The sequence below is a fragment of the Pygocentrus nattereri genome, chromosome 9, assembly GCF_015220715.1.
Source record: "Pygocentrus nattereri isolate fPygNat1 chromosome 9, fPygNat1.pri, whole genome shotgun sequence".
In the NCBI taxonomy this organism is placed as follows: Eukaryota; Metazoa; Chordata; class Actinopteri; order Characiformes; family Serrasalmidae; genus Pygocentrus; species Pygocentrus nattereri.
Window position 1 is genome coordinate 18,522,448 of NC_051219.1, and position 15,442 is coordinate 18,537,889.

Below are 15,442 nucleotides of genomic sequence, written 5' to 3' on the forward strand. Positions count from 1 at the left end.
TAAAAAAAATATATATGAGGAATAATATCAACAATCAATGACTTTCTAAATTCGCGTTTGACTAAAATGTATCGCCTGTTTTTTTGGCAGATTTTTACATGCAATTCAGTCCAGTTTAAATTCAGTCAGTATTTAAACATATATATCTAGAAGCACTTTGTATTTCTACAATTACAGACTGTGGTCCATCTGTTTCTCCACATGCTTTGTCAGCCCTCTTTCACCCTGTTCTTCAGTGGTCAAGACCCCCAAAGGACCACCACAGAGCAGGTACTCTTTGGGTATTGAGTCCTTCTCAGCACTGCAGTGGCGCTGATGCGGTGGTGGCATTTTACGAGTGGATCAGAGACAGCAGGTCTGATGGAGTTTTTAAACACCTTGTTGTCACTACTGGACTCAGAATAGTCCACCAACCAACAATATCCGGTTAAGCACTGTGAGCAGCGTCCTGTGACTACTGATGACAAACTAGAGAATGACCAACAAAAATTATGCAGCAACAGATGAGCTATTGTCTCTGACTTTATATCTACAAGGTGGACCAACAAGGTAAGGCTGTCTAATAGAGTGGACAGTGAATGGAGACAGTGTTTAAAAGCTGCAGTACTGTGTCTGATCCACTCGTACCAGCACAACACACACAAACACACCGCCACCACATCAGTGTTACTGCAGTGCTGAGAATGACCCACCACGTAAATAATACCTGCTCTGTGGTGGTCCTATAGGGGTCTTGATCATTGAAGAACAGGGTATAAGGGGGCTAACAAGGCATGCAGAGAAACAGATGGACTACAGTTTGGAATTGTTATAGTACAACATATTAAGTGGAGCAGATTAAATGGACGATGAGTGTAGATATAAAGAGGTGTTCCTGATAAAGTGTTCAGTGAGTGTATATATGTGAAATGGGAAATATATCCACCTGTAACATTCCTCAGTAATGAAGGATTTTCTATGTGCTGAGTTCCTGGATTCATGCCATGTCATCTTGGCAGGTTTAAGTTAATCTGAGATGGTTCCTCAAAAAATACCAGATCCTGTGGCCAGCTGTTCCTCATTGTATTTTTGCTTTTCCTCTTGTGCATTTGTAGGCTTCTTCTTGGTGTGATGTTACTTATCTGATTTAAAACATAAAGAACTTTTCTAATTATCTCATTCATGCAATTAAGCATTTCTTGATTTGGAGGCTGCTACCTGTCAAAGTGAATAATATCAACCCTCACTCAATATTATTATTATTATTTTTTTCATGAAATATTTCTCTAGTGCATCATAAAGTATTTCAGGTTTTCAAATCCAGTTAGGTTTCTTTTACATGATCACATACGTTTATTTTATTATTATTTTTTTTTATTATTATTTTTACATTCCTACATTACAGTGTATGGCAACACCATTTAAGTTTCTCCATTTAAGGTTCCCTGACCCTCTCTACATGATCTTCTCTGTATCTCTTTAGATGAGATCGATCTTCCCCCACACAAAGTTGTCAGCACCCCCAGCAGCCTCCCATACCCCCTGGAGGAGCCTTCCCCCTATCCTGAGGCCAGCTCAAAGGCTCTTTCTGGTTATGACCATCTGGAGGCTAAAAACTACTTGGAGCACATCAGGCCTAGCGGCCAAGCCCTAAGTCCAAGGATTGAGATCACTCCATCTCGTGAGCACTACAACCATGGGCATGACTCGCTCCATAACCACCTAGTGAACACCAGCCCCAGACCCACGCTCACTGTGCCTGGCCAAGACACCACAATCTACCGTGAACCTCTCTGTCTTAGCCCAGCCAGCAGTAACTCCTCTGCCTCGTGGCACTCTGAAACCTACTCCCCCTTTGCCTCACCCTGCGTGTCACCCAGCAGTGGACAGGCAGTGAGTGGGGAGCTGTGCCCTCGCCTCCAAAACATCCACACAGGCTCACCCCGAACCAGCCCAGGCACCTCACCACGCGCCAGTCTGGCTGAGGACAGCTACCTGGGCCGCTCCCCTTCCCCTCGGCCTGGCTCTCGTTCCACCTCCCCCCAGGGCAAGCGCACCTACGACATGTACAGAAACCCCAGCCTGGTTCATGCGCCTCGATCTCGCAGCCCTTCGCCCCACAGCGGCCATAATGACCACCACGCCAGTGGCCCTTATAATTCCAGTAACTTGGTGGAGGTCATTAATGGGTTTGGACAACCTGGTTCAGTACCCACCAAGATAGTCAAAACCAACCAGCAACCTTACACTGTTTACCCAGACAACCATGCCGAGAGCTACCTGGTGTCATGTGATCAAGACATCAAAACCAAATCTGAGCCCTTTTTTGTCATTCCCTCCATCTGGTCCAAGCAGCTGGTGCCTGGAATATGCAGGTAGTTCAAAGTTAAACATTGGTGCTAACATTGCATCTCACGGTGTGTGGGTGTTGGATATGGGCGTAATAAAAATATACATTCATGGCATTGGTTCATTCACTCTCTAGACAGTCGTGTATGTATATATATATATATATATATATATATATATATATATATATATATATATATATATATATATATATATACACACATACATACATATATATATATATATATATATATATATATATATATATATATATATATATATATATATATATATACATACATACACACACACACACACACACACACACACACGTACACACACACATATGCACACACGCACACACACACATATATATGCACACACGCGCACACACACACACACATATATAAGCTATAAGCTATAAAGATTGTGTACTCAAATCACAGCTTATATAAAGGCCATGTAGCATGGTTGCATTGCTGCAATGTTCTTTCTTTTGCTAAACAAGTACATCATGAATGTTTTGTGAAATATTTGTGAAAAATCTGCTTGGATCTCAGTTGTTTTCTTCCTTAGCATCCCTGTGACCTCCCTGCCCCCTCTGGAGTGGCCTCTGCCCAGCTGCACAGACCAGTATGAGCTGCACATTGAAGTGCAGCCCAAACCCCACCACAGAGCCCACTATGAAACAGAGGGCAGCCGTGGGGCCGTCAAAGCTCCCACTGGGGGTCACCCAGTGGTCCAGGTGGGTGTTGTTTCTGGCAGCCCTTGCGTGAGGTGATATTTCCTTGTCATTATGCAGCATGAAGCGACGTTGCCTCAGGTCTGGGTTATGGAAATATCAGTCTGATTTTTTTGTGTGCTCGTGTAGTGTTGAGTTATATCTCACCCGTTGTTAACTCGAATCTGTGCATGTAGTCACAATGCAGCGGGCTGCAAATATGGTATGCAAGTGCTTAAAGGACTACAAGGAATTGCTTCAGTTTGTTTTGGAAATATTTTGCCACTTATTAACGTGTGGTTTAGGCAAGGTGTGGTAAAATGTTTAACATATTCCTCCGAATGAAGATCAGGCTGGAGAGAATGTTTGTTTACATCCTGGCAACCTTTTTTGGTCCACCTCTCCAATATCTTGATCTTCAGGTTGTTTACTTCTTAAAGTTTGGTGTTCCCTCAGCAACGACTTACTTAAGAGCTCTCTTGCTGTTTCTTTTTTCTCACCCAGTGTAAACTGTCTTTGGTCTTCTGACCAGAGTGGCTAGCATGCTTCCGATGTCATGACTCTGGTATAGATTGCAGCAGGCCTTGGCAAAGCCAGCATGTTTATAGCTTTCCATTCTCCTGCTCTTACTACGGTCCAGGCTGCATGCTGCAAGCCAACTGTGAGGCTGGGAGTTGCTCAGAGCCGACAGAACTCTGCCTCTGCCTCTCCCGCCTCGCTTTTACTTCGCCCACCTCTGTTCTGACTCAGAGCTTGCCTGCTCCCATGGCGACCAGGTTCTCAGATGGCCCGTGCAAATGACAGTGTTTGTTCAGTTCACGCTGAGGAGTTACTGTCACCTGTACTCTGAGAGCTCATTTTAGAGGCTTGCATGTACAAAGCCAGTGTTTACAGCTTTTTAACTACATAATAAATTCTAAGCTGGTCTTGGCGTTTACCTCTGTTACTGAAAAGTTGCAGCTGAGTTACTGTGGGTGTTTGAAAAAGAAATAATACTTTTGCTTTTGCAGTCACAAACACTACCTGATATTATCTTGTTGTAGTTTAATTCACAGTGAGTTTTAGAGTTTATCATGTAAACAAGAATGCCAATATTAAGTGACCTTTCCTAAGTGCCAGTTTATTTTATTCTCTCTCTTTGCCATTCTCTTCTCAACTGATTTTTCAGTTTTTTAAATTGAGTACTTTATCGATATCTGATTATCTTCAACTGTAGAATTTCAAACCCTCGGGATCCAGGGAGCCAGCCTGTTGTCTGTTGCAGTGAAGTTTATTGTTGCGCACGTGGCCACAGTCACACAGCTAGCCTGTAAGACATTGGGCTAACACAGTTATATAGCTGGACTGATGTCAAGATTAGACCCAGCTCATACAGGACAAGTAACAGGTGTGACATACACAACCATATAAGGATAAACAAGAATAGACAGAAGAATGTTCTAAATACAGTCTCAATACAGAACACACAATACAGAATATGTAACACAGATATAGCGCAATTCAAAACAATAAATTCCTTCACAACGTACTTGTAAGTTGCTTAACCCCTGTTCATTTTTGCTTTTAGGGGGTTGGGTAATTTTAGTTGCTTCTTCATGCTTTGTGGTTTTTGCACACTTCCTTCCGATGTAGTCTCTTGGTTTTTTTTTTAAGCGTTGATCTAATTAGTCTTGTTAGTGTGTATGCATGTGTGTGTGTGTGTGTGTGTGTGTGTGTGTGTGTGTATATTCCACTGTACACATGTCATTCTCAGAATTCAGTGTTGGTGTTTCCGAATTTTCAGATTTTTTATGAATCATGCATGAAAAGGAAGAGCTTGTTGTTTTGGTCAGTGACATGGACATGTTGGGTTGAAGCATCATTATGAAGCATTGGGTTGAACTTCATTATATGTCCCTACATGCTACACAGCAAAATGCTCAAAAACAGTGATTTTGTATTGTTTTGATCATAAAAGTGCCAGTAAGTACACAGTAAAAAATAAGTGCACAAATAGAACACATTCTACTATTAATAGACCATCAGATCACGCATTGCAGAAATAGTAATGTGATGGATGAGCTAATTCATCAGTTAAAGCTGTGGAGTAGTCTTAAAACAGAGCACTTTATGTTGCTTATTCAGTACAACATAAAACATGGATTGGTTCTACTGAGGAGGATAGAGGCAGGGTACACCTTTTTTCTCAGACCACATAATAGAACACTTTTGAGAATTTTCTTGATTTTCTTGATTCTATTTTTTCATGATCTACAGTGTTGGAATTTACACATATAAGAAATGTATATTCTGTATTTTAATTAATAAAGTAAAAGTATGTTTTCTATTTTACTTAATCTGTTATTATTTTCAGAAACTCTGAAATGATATCGAGTATTGTTAGAAATGAAGATATAGCATTTTGGAATTCAATTATTTCTCTCGTTCTCCACTTCTTTAAAGTCCACTTCTTGAAGCAGTAGTTAAGTGAATTTGGAATGATCTTGTCTGATAAATCCACTGTCTAACTGCTGCATCTGTACTGTCTTCATATAAGATGTAAAGTCAAAGTTGGTTTTCCTGTCTCTCACAGGGAGAACTGCTATGATTTGCATATGTAAATTCTCCTGTTCGCCTTTGTGCCAAACAAAGAAAAACAATTATTTACCTTAAGGAAACAGGGCATATGAGAAAAAACATTTTATGCATAGTGTTTCAACTGGTGCACTTGTAAATAGCCCACTAAAATTATTACCAAAGAGTATTACCAGTAAGTTTAATATCGAAGTATAGACATTTCTCATGGTGTACCTTTTCCGCTACTAGACCTGTAGACTTCAACTGGGTCAACAGGTATTTTACATGCCTAGTCTATAACATATTATATAAAGACTGCTTCTTTTCATTGTAGTTATATAAACTTTTTATTAGGGTATTCCCAGTAAAATATATCAAAAACTAGTAATAGATTGGCACAATTGAGAAACTTTGATATATGAGAACCTTCAAACTGGAAGCCAAGGCAGAGTATGGCTGTCAGGGAGCGCTTTCTTGAGGAGCCATCACTAGTGACTGATGGATTTCCTGCGGTCTTTGAGAGAAGCAAAACGGCAAAGATAAAACATCTGTGGCCTTAGTAACACAGCACAGGCCCTGCTGGCTAACATTCAAGGTTGCAGGAGATACTAATGTTTCCAGCAGTGCCTCTGTTCCACCATGCAAGCAAAACTAGGGCTAAATTAGTACACTGGAAAGAACCCTTCACTCTCAGAGGGAGAGGAAGGTGAGGGTGCAGGACCATCTGTGTATCTGAAATGTCAATTATCCTTGTGTGGGGTCAAAAGGGGTCTTCTTTGCACTTTGTGAGGTTATTTGTGTATTGGCCCTGAATTGTTAGTGCCTATGGTTCCTACTCTCCAGGGTTTGGCAAGTAAGCTTAGCATTTAATAAGAACAGCAAGCGTTAGTGTAGGTCATAACATTTTAGGTATATCGGTCTCAGGTATATAAAGGATAGGACGTCATAAGAGCATAAAGTCTGTAGAGTCAATTTTGTGAATACATTCAAATTAAATGATTATGGAGGTTCTGTTTAAAAACCATCACCAAAGCAACTTCAGTAAGAGTAAATAAGACTATAAGAGTAATAAGAACTATACTTTGATTGTCTGTTCTTTAGCTGCTTGGATACAGAGGCAAAGAGCCACTGGGCTTGCAGATATTCATTGGAACAGCAGATGAGCGGATCTTGAAGCCTCACGCCTTCTACCAGGTGCACCGTATTACTGGCAAGACAGTGACCACAACCAGCTATGAGAAGATAATAAATAGCACCAAGGTCCTTGAGATCCCTCTAGAGCCAAAGAACAACATGAAAGCAACGTGAGTACAACATGTGTTTTCATACAGCTTACTTCCGTTGCAGGTTAGAAGAACTATGTATTCCCTGATCATGCTATTAACTCACCACCTTTGGTGACTATCTCCTAGAATCGACTGTGCTGGGATTCTGAAGCTCAGGAATGCTGATATAGAGCTGAGGAAGGGCGAGACAGACATTGGGAGGAAGAATACCCGTGTACGGCTGGTTTTCCGTGTACACATACCCCAGCCAGGAGGCCAATATGTGTCTCTCCAGGTGGCATCACATGAAATTGAGTGTTGTGAGTAATTACTGCTGACGTCTAGCATCAATACACCAATGTGTTCTATCCATAGCTCTTAATCAGTGTGTGCCATGCAATAACTGATGTTCCACTGGGCAACTGTGCATAGATCATCCTTTGGTAAAAGTTATTGCCTTATTTTGTCATCATAGGTCAGTACGGATTCTGTTTTATATACTCCTGAAAGGTCTTATTTGCAGTATCATATGTCAATAAGGAAAAGGCAGGGTCTGACCAGAATACTTCCTCTATGGTTATGCATTGCATGTTTATATTCAATTGATGTGAATTAGACAGTAAAAAGGATTCAACATCTATGAGTCAGGAATCATTAGGAGGATGCAAACCTGAGGCTTTTGAATAAAGTATCATTCAGATAACACATCTGCTGTTTTCATAGTCATCCCATGCAGGTAGGCTGTCAAAAAAAGCTCGCTTTCACTGCTGTACTTAACCACACTGTTTCCTAAGTATTACTCACCTGACTGATTCTGATCATAGCGAGCCTTAAACATCTGTCCAAAGGTCAGTGTTATTTGGTTCAACTACCTTTGCCTCAGCGGATATTGAATCGGAGTTGTGAGGTGATAAGACAGCAGGAGCTGGTTCATGGTTTCATGATTTCAGCAGTTAACAGCATGCGTTTGCTGACAATAAAATAAGAGCAAGTTCTTAGACTCACTAAGGCTTGATTCAGCATCCTTTAGAATGGCAGCTAGTAAACATGCAAGATTACCAGTCAGTTTTACACTGCATAAATTTCTTTTGCTCTGCCTGTAGTAGCCATAGATCACAGATACACTAATGTTCAAAAGTTTGGAATCACTGTTTTGAATAATAGAAATCAGATGCACATACATATATAAAACAGCTCTAATATGATACTAACATTCTTTAGGTTTAAATAATTTGTCGAAAGCTGTAAAATTTAAGAAATCTGTGGTGATTAACAGAACTGCAAATTATAAATTGGGAAATCTGAATAGCATTGTGAAATGAACTTATAATATTCAGAATGCCCCAAATTTGAAAAGTGTTGACAAAATCTGACTGATCTAATAGCTATTGCTGGTAATTGTATGTAAGTGTTTGCCATATTATAACTTCTCTTTGTTCCCAAAATACTTTTTTTTTACTTTATGGAGTCTAGATTATAACTTTTTTACAGTCTGTATTTGCTACTGTTTTATGCCATTTAGCTGTAACCTTTACATTTCTAAATTGTTAATTATAGTATAATTTGTTGTATAACAATAACAATAATAACAATAACAATGAGGTAGTCCATGAGAAAGAGCAGAGTTTCACACTTTAAAAGAACAACAGACAAAGACTTCTTGGTTACATTTAACTGTGGGCCTAACAAGCCATTTTTATTCAATATTCAATTGAATTCTATTGATGCTAAATTATCATTAGGTCATGCCCAGATCTCTAAGTAGGCGTGTAAGTTTTAGGTGATAAAAAAGATATCAAACCTATTCGTACTGGGAATGTTATCTCTTTGGTATGATAGCTTTTTTGGCATGAGATACACCAATGGCTTTGTCTGTCAGAGAAATGTAGCAGTTTCCAACTCATAGAGAGGTCACAGAGTTTGTTTGAACAGAATCTCCACTCCAATTCGTAATGTTGGAGCCCTGTCTCCTTGTTCCAAAAGGCTTAGCAGTAGGTGCTATTCCACAGAATGCAAATGCACTGAACCATCTTCCATATTGATGAAACTGTAATGATCATACATCCACCATTCCGTCAGAGAAATGTTATTTATGTGCTTGATGTATTTTCCCAAAAGCTCAAAGGTCAGCGCATGAACTGCCCATGGTTGAGAAGCAGGACATGGACAGTTGTTCAGTGCTGGGTGGTCAGCAGATGATTCTGACTGGGAAGAATTTCAGTGCCGACTCCAAAGTGATTTTCACTGAGAAGACCCATGGTGAGTAGCATCCTGAAGGTTGGTCACTGTGTGTAATGTAATGTTCTAATTCACCAAAATAGACAGCGCTCAAAAGCATGCATATCCAAAATTACTTTAGCAATGTGACAAAACTAAGAAAATGAAGCTCCAATGTTTTCTCCCTAAGCATACTCTTAACAGAACATCGCAAGAACTGTGCACACTCTCTCTCAGGGTGTAAGACTGAGGTTGTCTAACTGAGTTGTTATTTTTGCTAAATGACTGTGCTGATCAATCTCAGCATGTCCTTAATGCACTGCTGGCACAATGCACATAGTTTGTTACCCACATTGTATTTGACATGGCATTAAACTATGAGCTGGACATTGAGCCAGGTTTCTTTCTATCATCGTTGACTTAGAGTTGACCACATGAACGCTTTTTACTGGCAAGTTTAAATGCTGTTTTCAAAAATGGGCAAAATAATAAATACCTGATCAGATTATTGACTGAGTTGATAATCGATTGACCCCTAAATCTATTGTTTAGGCACTGATTATAATTACTCTTGCTTGCACTTGATAACATTATCTGCAAGTTCTACAACAGCCTAAATGGCCTTGCATCACTCCTGTGTCTAAAAATAATGTGTTGATAGTGCAGTACACCTGCATTATTTGCAGTTTGTGTGCTCATAATACCAAAAACCCCTCCAATCTGATTTTGACTGTTGGATGAAATTCCTTAAATATTCTGTTGTCAATCAGTGGGATAAAGTTTTGAATAAGCAGGCCAAGTAGACTTTTAAGAAGACAACATTAATATGTCTGCTAATACATGACCCTGAAGACATGCTCGTGTTTCAAAGATTTATTAGGGAAATAGTCTAGGATAACTACTACACAACATCAGACATTACAGCACAACACTAGAACCACACTTTATATAGACTAAAGATTCATAAATACAGCCTCAAGCTCAATCTCACATATCAGCATACAGGAATGGCATTTGAATTGTGACCTTTCCTAATCAGCCAAACTCACATTTGCATGACATTTAGATTTCTGATACAATGCAGTGTTATTTCAAACAGGCCTCCACACAGGCCTCTTCGAATCTTTCTCCACGGCAATCACGTTTACAGGTGTTTTAGGTCTTATGAGCTCATCTAAATGAATAATAAATGCACTGACAGAAATGTTACCGACATGGTTTATAAAATGTTTTCATTACATAAGGCTTTATGTCTTTAATAATGGGCCTGTCATCTGCAGGTGCCATTGTTATGGTGCATTCAAACGTTAATGGTCATTCATGCATGTCGAGCACTGGCTGCAAGAAGCAGATGGACTGTTACATGCTTCTGTTACTTTGCCCTTTGTTTGACAAGTTGTGGTCATTTTAGACAGGTGGTCAGTGGCAGCGCTGTTCACAACATAGACATAACAGGTGAAATTAGAAGCATTACATATAATTTCTTGATGTGGACAAACAATGAATTTCTAAACCATACAGTGCAGACTTTTTTATTGCACTTCTTCTTGGGGCTCATGTGTTAACTCACTCATGGTTTACTCTTAACTTTTAGTTTGTTTTGTTTCACAAATTCCAAAATTATGTTGTCTGGTGTATCCAAGGTGTGCTGTCTAGTTTGTGTTTGTTGTCTGGTTTACGTCTAGATTTTGTTTATGGTTCTCTGTGGTGTCTGAGGCCTTGGCTGGTCTATGGTAAGGTGCTTAGTCTGTCAGTGTATAGCTGTGACTCATAGAATCCAGTAACCGCCTGTTCTGCACAAGGGCAGCTTTTAGACATTTGGACGTGAACTCTCTGGGGTCTGTTTCAACAGGGCTCTCTCTCTCTCTCTCTCTCCCTCTTTTCATACGTATACTAACACACACTCGCTCTCTCACATTTATCAAAATGTTCATTTTTTCATCTGGGGTTCCCTGCTACATAATTTTACTCTGCTGTAATGGCTAATGTTGAAAAATTTGAGAAGGGATTGCCTTTGTTTTGGAGGGTTTCTCCGTATGACAAAGTGTTCTGGAACAGTACGCCTCTGAAATCCCTCTGAATGGGAGACAGCTGTCTTTGGCCAGCACTCGTTTGGCTTCTTCCACTGTAGCTGCATGGAGAGAGCCAGAGAGTGCGCCATGCTGGAATTATATTGCCGAATGCGCCATGCCGAATTATATAAGAGAAAAAGAGGGCTCTTCCAGAGGGAGCTTTGGAACAAACAAAAATGCCAAGATAGGAGCAGTCATCACCTGTCATAAGTTAAATGGAGCAATTTGATCATAAAATGATCCTGAGAAGTAAACTTGGCAACAAGCATGGAATCCCCCCTTTCTTATGCTGACTCATTTGAGCCATATGCATCTCATTTTAAGCCATTGGAAGGGGTTTCCCACAATAGCTGAAAAGGATGTAAAAATGATTACTGCCTAATGAACAGTCTGCTTAGAATGGTTTATTTGGTTCTGTTTTGGGAGCATTTTTTACCCACCTGGACGTCACTGTTAGTCACATAGGTGCTGTTTATATAAGCTTTATTTATATATTAGAGCAGTGTTTCCCAGCCTGGTCCTCATGAAATTATCCATTTTCTCTTGTTATGCATTCTAAGAAGCCTTAACTCTGTCACCCTTATATTGAATTACTACTTAAAATCACCCACTGTAGGATGGAATTTATTAACGTTCACAGGCTTAACAGGTTGACCATTTAGCTGCTTTGCCTTGAGGTGAGCCCTAGGTGTTAGAGGAAGTGGTTTAAGCTAGAGATATAATCTCTCCCTGCCATTTCTTTTGTATGGGACATAGATGGTAGGCGAGGCATGATGTAAGCAATCTGCAAGCTGTGGCATTGACAGACAAACATGAAAAATCATCGCCCACATTTACCTGTCACAGCAATGATTAGGAGTTGACTCATTAGGTATAAGGGATAGGAGTAGGGTATGCTAGTGTGTCTCTTCAGAAAGGTCAAACCACAACAACCAAAAAACATGTACAAACCTGTTGGATAAACCTGTATTTCTCCATGTTGTTGAAGGCACAATACTATTTATCATGCTGTGGACTCATGTCTGTCACTGATTAAAAATATGTAGTATTTTACAGTAAAATTGTTGACCCGCAATACTTCAAACCTTATAATCATAATGATAAAACATCTCTCACCATCTATATCTTTCTCTCTCACCCTCTCTCCCCTTTCTAGATGGACAGCAAATTTGGGAGGTAGAGGCCACAGTTGACAAAGACAAAAGTCAGGCAGTAAGTACAGTTGCTATTAATAATAAAAGATACTACTGATGTGAAGCCCCCTTAATGGCTTAATTCTTGGCCCCTATTTTGGTCACATTATACACTAGATAGTCATTTATGATGATCAGTGCACAAAGGGTTCATAGTAAAATCTTGGTTGTAACAGAAGGTGGACATTTATTACATTTTGACAGAAATGTAGTTAAAATCAAACTGCACTCCACTATTGCCAATGTACACAGTCCTCAGAGAGCACTTATGGAAGGAAATGCATCTCTTTCTCAGAACATGCTGTTTATTGAGGTGCCTCCTTATCGAGATCCATCTATCTGCCATGCAGCTAAGGTCAACTTCTGCGTGATCAATGGGAAAAGGAAGCGTGGTCAGCCTCAGCACTTCACATACATGCCCCTGCCAGGTATGCGGTTTAGGTTCTGTCATTACACAGGTCAAGTCAACACACTGTTTTGCTGATACACAGCATTAAAATAGTGTTTTAAATGCTTAGGGATTACTTTCAGCTCAGAGCATATGAAAGGGCTTTGGCTATGGTTCACTGGAAAAAGTGCCCCTCCAAAAGACTAGTGTAAACCAGTGGTATTTGAAATACCATTCATTTCTAGTCTGTAGAAAATTGTGGATTAGCAGTGGCTATTTCTGAAGGTCTGTCAAATGTGTTTACCAAATAGATCTTGAAATAGAAATAGTAATGTATTTGCTTCAGAGGCCTGTTTAAAGGAACTGGGCTAAGTAGAAAGGCTTTATATTTGAACATTTATTTAGAAGACAAAGGGTGATAATGTTGATAAACTCAACTGACCATATATTCATTAATTTACATTTAGTGTATAAGGAAAATGGTATCAGTTATTGTGATATCATACTTTGGCCCTAACCACAATGAAAAATGCTTTTACTTTCCACAGTTCCATCCATCAAAACAGAGCCAGTGGATGAGTATGAATCTGGACAAATGGGTTTTACAATGTCTCAGATCGTGGGAGTTTCACCCCAGTCCTATTACCACCATAATCCACGTTCAGTCCTTAACCCAGATAGTGGCCTGCTATCCAGCTTGGCTTCCTGCCAGCAGTCACGCTCAGGCATCTCCCCACCAGACCTACGCTTCCAGCAGCACAGCCCCGCTATCGTCTATTCCCGTGCTGAGAAGAACTTAGGTGGCAGCCTCTACTCCCAGACCAGAGTTAACATGGTGCCAGATCCACATCGCTCTGTTCTGGTCCATACTGGTTCTCCAGCCCAGTCTTCTCCCTTGAGTGGCCAGCATGCATCTACCCAGCATCCCTCCATCATTCAGTTCTCCCCCACCAACCATCACCTACTGCAAGGGGGTGATCCCCCTGCCCCACCACCCCCTGAACATCAGCATATCATCTACTGTGAGGGCTACAGTCAGCATGGGGCTCAAGCAGCAGCTGCCAGATCCCCTGCTCCAGCACAGGCCCCCCACCCTCAGCATTATCCCACCGTCATCCAGCAGCAGCCCTATGTGCAGAGAGTTGCCAAAGACAGGTCCCCTCCTGGCCAGATTGATCCACAGAGGTGTTCACCCGCTGAGGAACAGAGAGCTTCCCTGCCTGGGCGAGTCACCGTCAAACAGGAGAACCTGGATCAGGCCTACCTGGATGATGGTAAGTACGTGTCTGTTAGACATGTATTTTGTTTGTTGTTAGGCATATCTTTTGTCATCAGTTGAACAAAGTCCCTCCAGTCAGTTGAGGAATACACTGTGGTTAAATAGATATGTGGGCACTATGTGGGCACTATGTGGGCACTTCCAGAGAACTCAACTCAGAACCAGGTGCCCTTACAATAAAAGGGCAAACACTATAACAAACATTTATGTCAATGTCTACATGGGATACAATAAATAGCAATACAGCACAGAGTGTTGCATTGTGGTCTGTCCCTCACACAGTTTTAAGTATTTCATATTCATATTTTATTTGTCACACACTATAAACACTGACCATCTGGTGAGCGTCCGTACTTAGTATGTTTGGCCAAAGCTCACTTGTACATATTTGCTACTTTATTCCCATCCATGCATCATGTCATCTACAGGTTTGCTAATAAATAGCAGGTCTGATTTTCTGCTTCCATTATCATTGACATATTCATATTCCATAATAAAAACAAGAACATTTGATTTTATAACAGTTGGCAAGTTTATTTTGTTGGTCCTACAGACTGCTTAAATATAGCCTGACTTTCTTTTGGCCATATTTGACCAGACAAACAAGATTTTATTGGATTTCAGCAAGATGTAATACTTTCCAAGACAACTTCATATGTTTTAGGCATAATGTTATGTTTTTTACACATATTCACATTAGCTCATTTAAAAAAAGGAGAGATTATTTTGCACAGATGTAAATAGATGCACAGATAAAACTGTTCTAAAAATTATGAACTGGTTTCAAAAAAATATGAATAACGGGTTTGTCAGTTAATGAACACTCAAATCTTTTTTCTTATAAATGGTCCTGAGAATTGCTCTGGTAGTGTGAGAAGTAACTATGTGGTGTTCTTTACTGTTATGAAGATCACCAGTTGGCCACTGTCATGTTGTTTCAACACTGAAACAATAGCAGGAAGCGTCCTTGTCAGATCTGTCTCCTCTCCATTCGATGATTTCTTTTTCTCAGTCTATTTCAACTCTTTCTCTCACTTTCTCACATGTTATATCCGCCCTGTGGACACCAGCTAGGACAAGAGACTTTTTACCATCAGGCTGAATTAATATCAGGGATAATGGATGGGATTAATTACAGAAGAGATTAGATCATCTAACCTTTTCACTTACATGTCAAGCTCAGTTGATTAGTAATGATGGTGGAGGCTGCCAAGCCATACAATGGTTTGGCAGATAGCATGCATAGAAAAATATGGAATTCCAATATAATTTTTTGTAATACAAGTTACTAGTTTAGGAGGCACAATTTCTCTTGTGCTTCAGGATATCCCAACTTAAGTGTTACACTGGCTGTACTTCAGAGCAGGAACCTGAGCTTTTTCAACCTTGGGTACCCAAAAAAAAAGAGAAAAGCAGTTCAGGA

The 15,442-nt window shown here is 40.2% G+C and overlaps 1 protein-coding gene across 4 annotated transcripts in view; it reads left to right on the forward strand.

Moving 5' to 3' along the window:
- nfatc2a (nuclear factor of activated T cells 2a) overlaps positions 1-15,442 on the forward strand; it is a 37,070-nt gene that overhangs the window by 2,500 nt on the left and 19,128 nt on the right. For all 4 annotated transcript variants that reach the window (XM_017694246.2, XM_017694245.2, XM_037541014.1 and 1 more), the window contains exons 2-9: positions 1,463-2,354; positions 2,905-3,073; positions 6,707-6,909; positions 7,018-7,190; positions 8,989-9,129; positions 12,316-12,371; positions 12,648-12,780; positions 13,289-14,014. In XM_017694246.2, the coding sequence (XP_017549735.1) occupies positions 1,463-2,354; positions 2,905-3,073; positions 6,707-6,909; positions 7,018-7,190; positions 8,989-9,129; positions 12,316-12,371; positions 12,648-12,780; positions 13,289-14,014 (2,493 nt within the window). The remainder of the gene's footprint in view (positions 1-1,462; positions 2,355-2,904; positions 3,074-6,706; positions 6,910-7,017; positions 7,191-8,988; positions 9,130-12,315; positions 12,372-12,647; positions 12,781-13,288; positions 14,015-15,442) is intronic.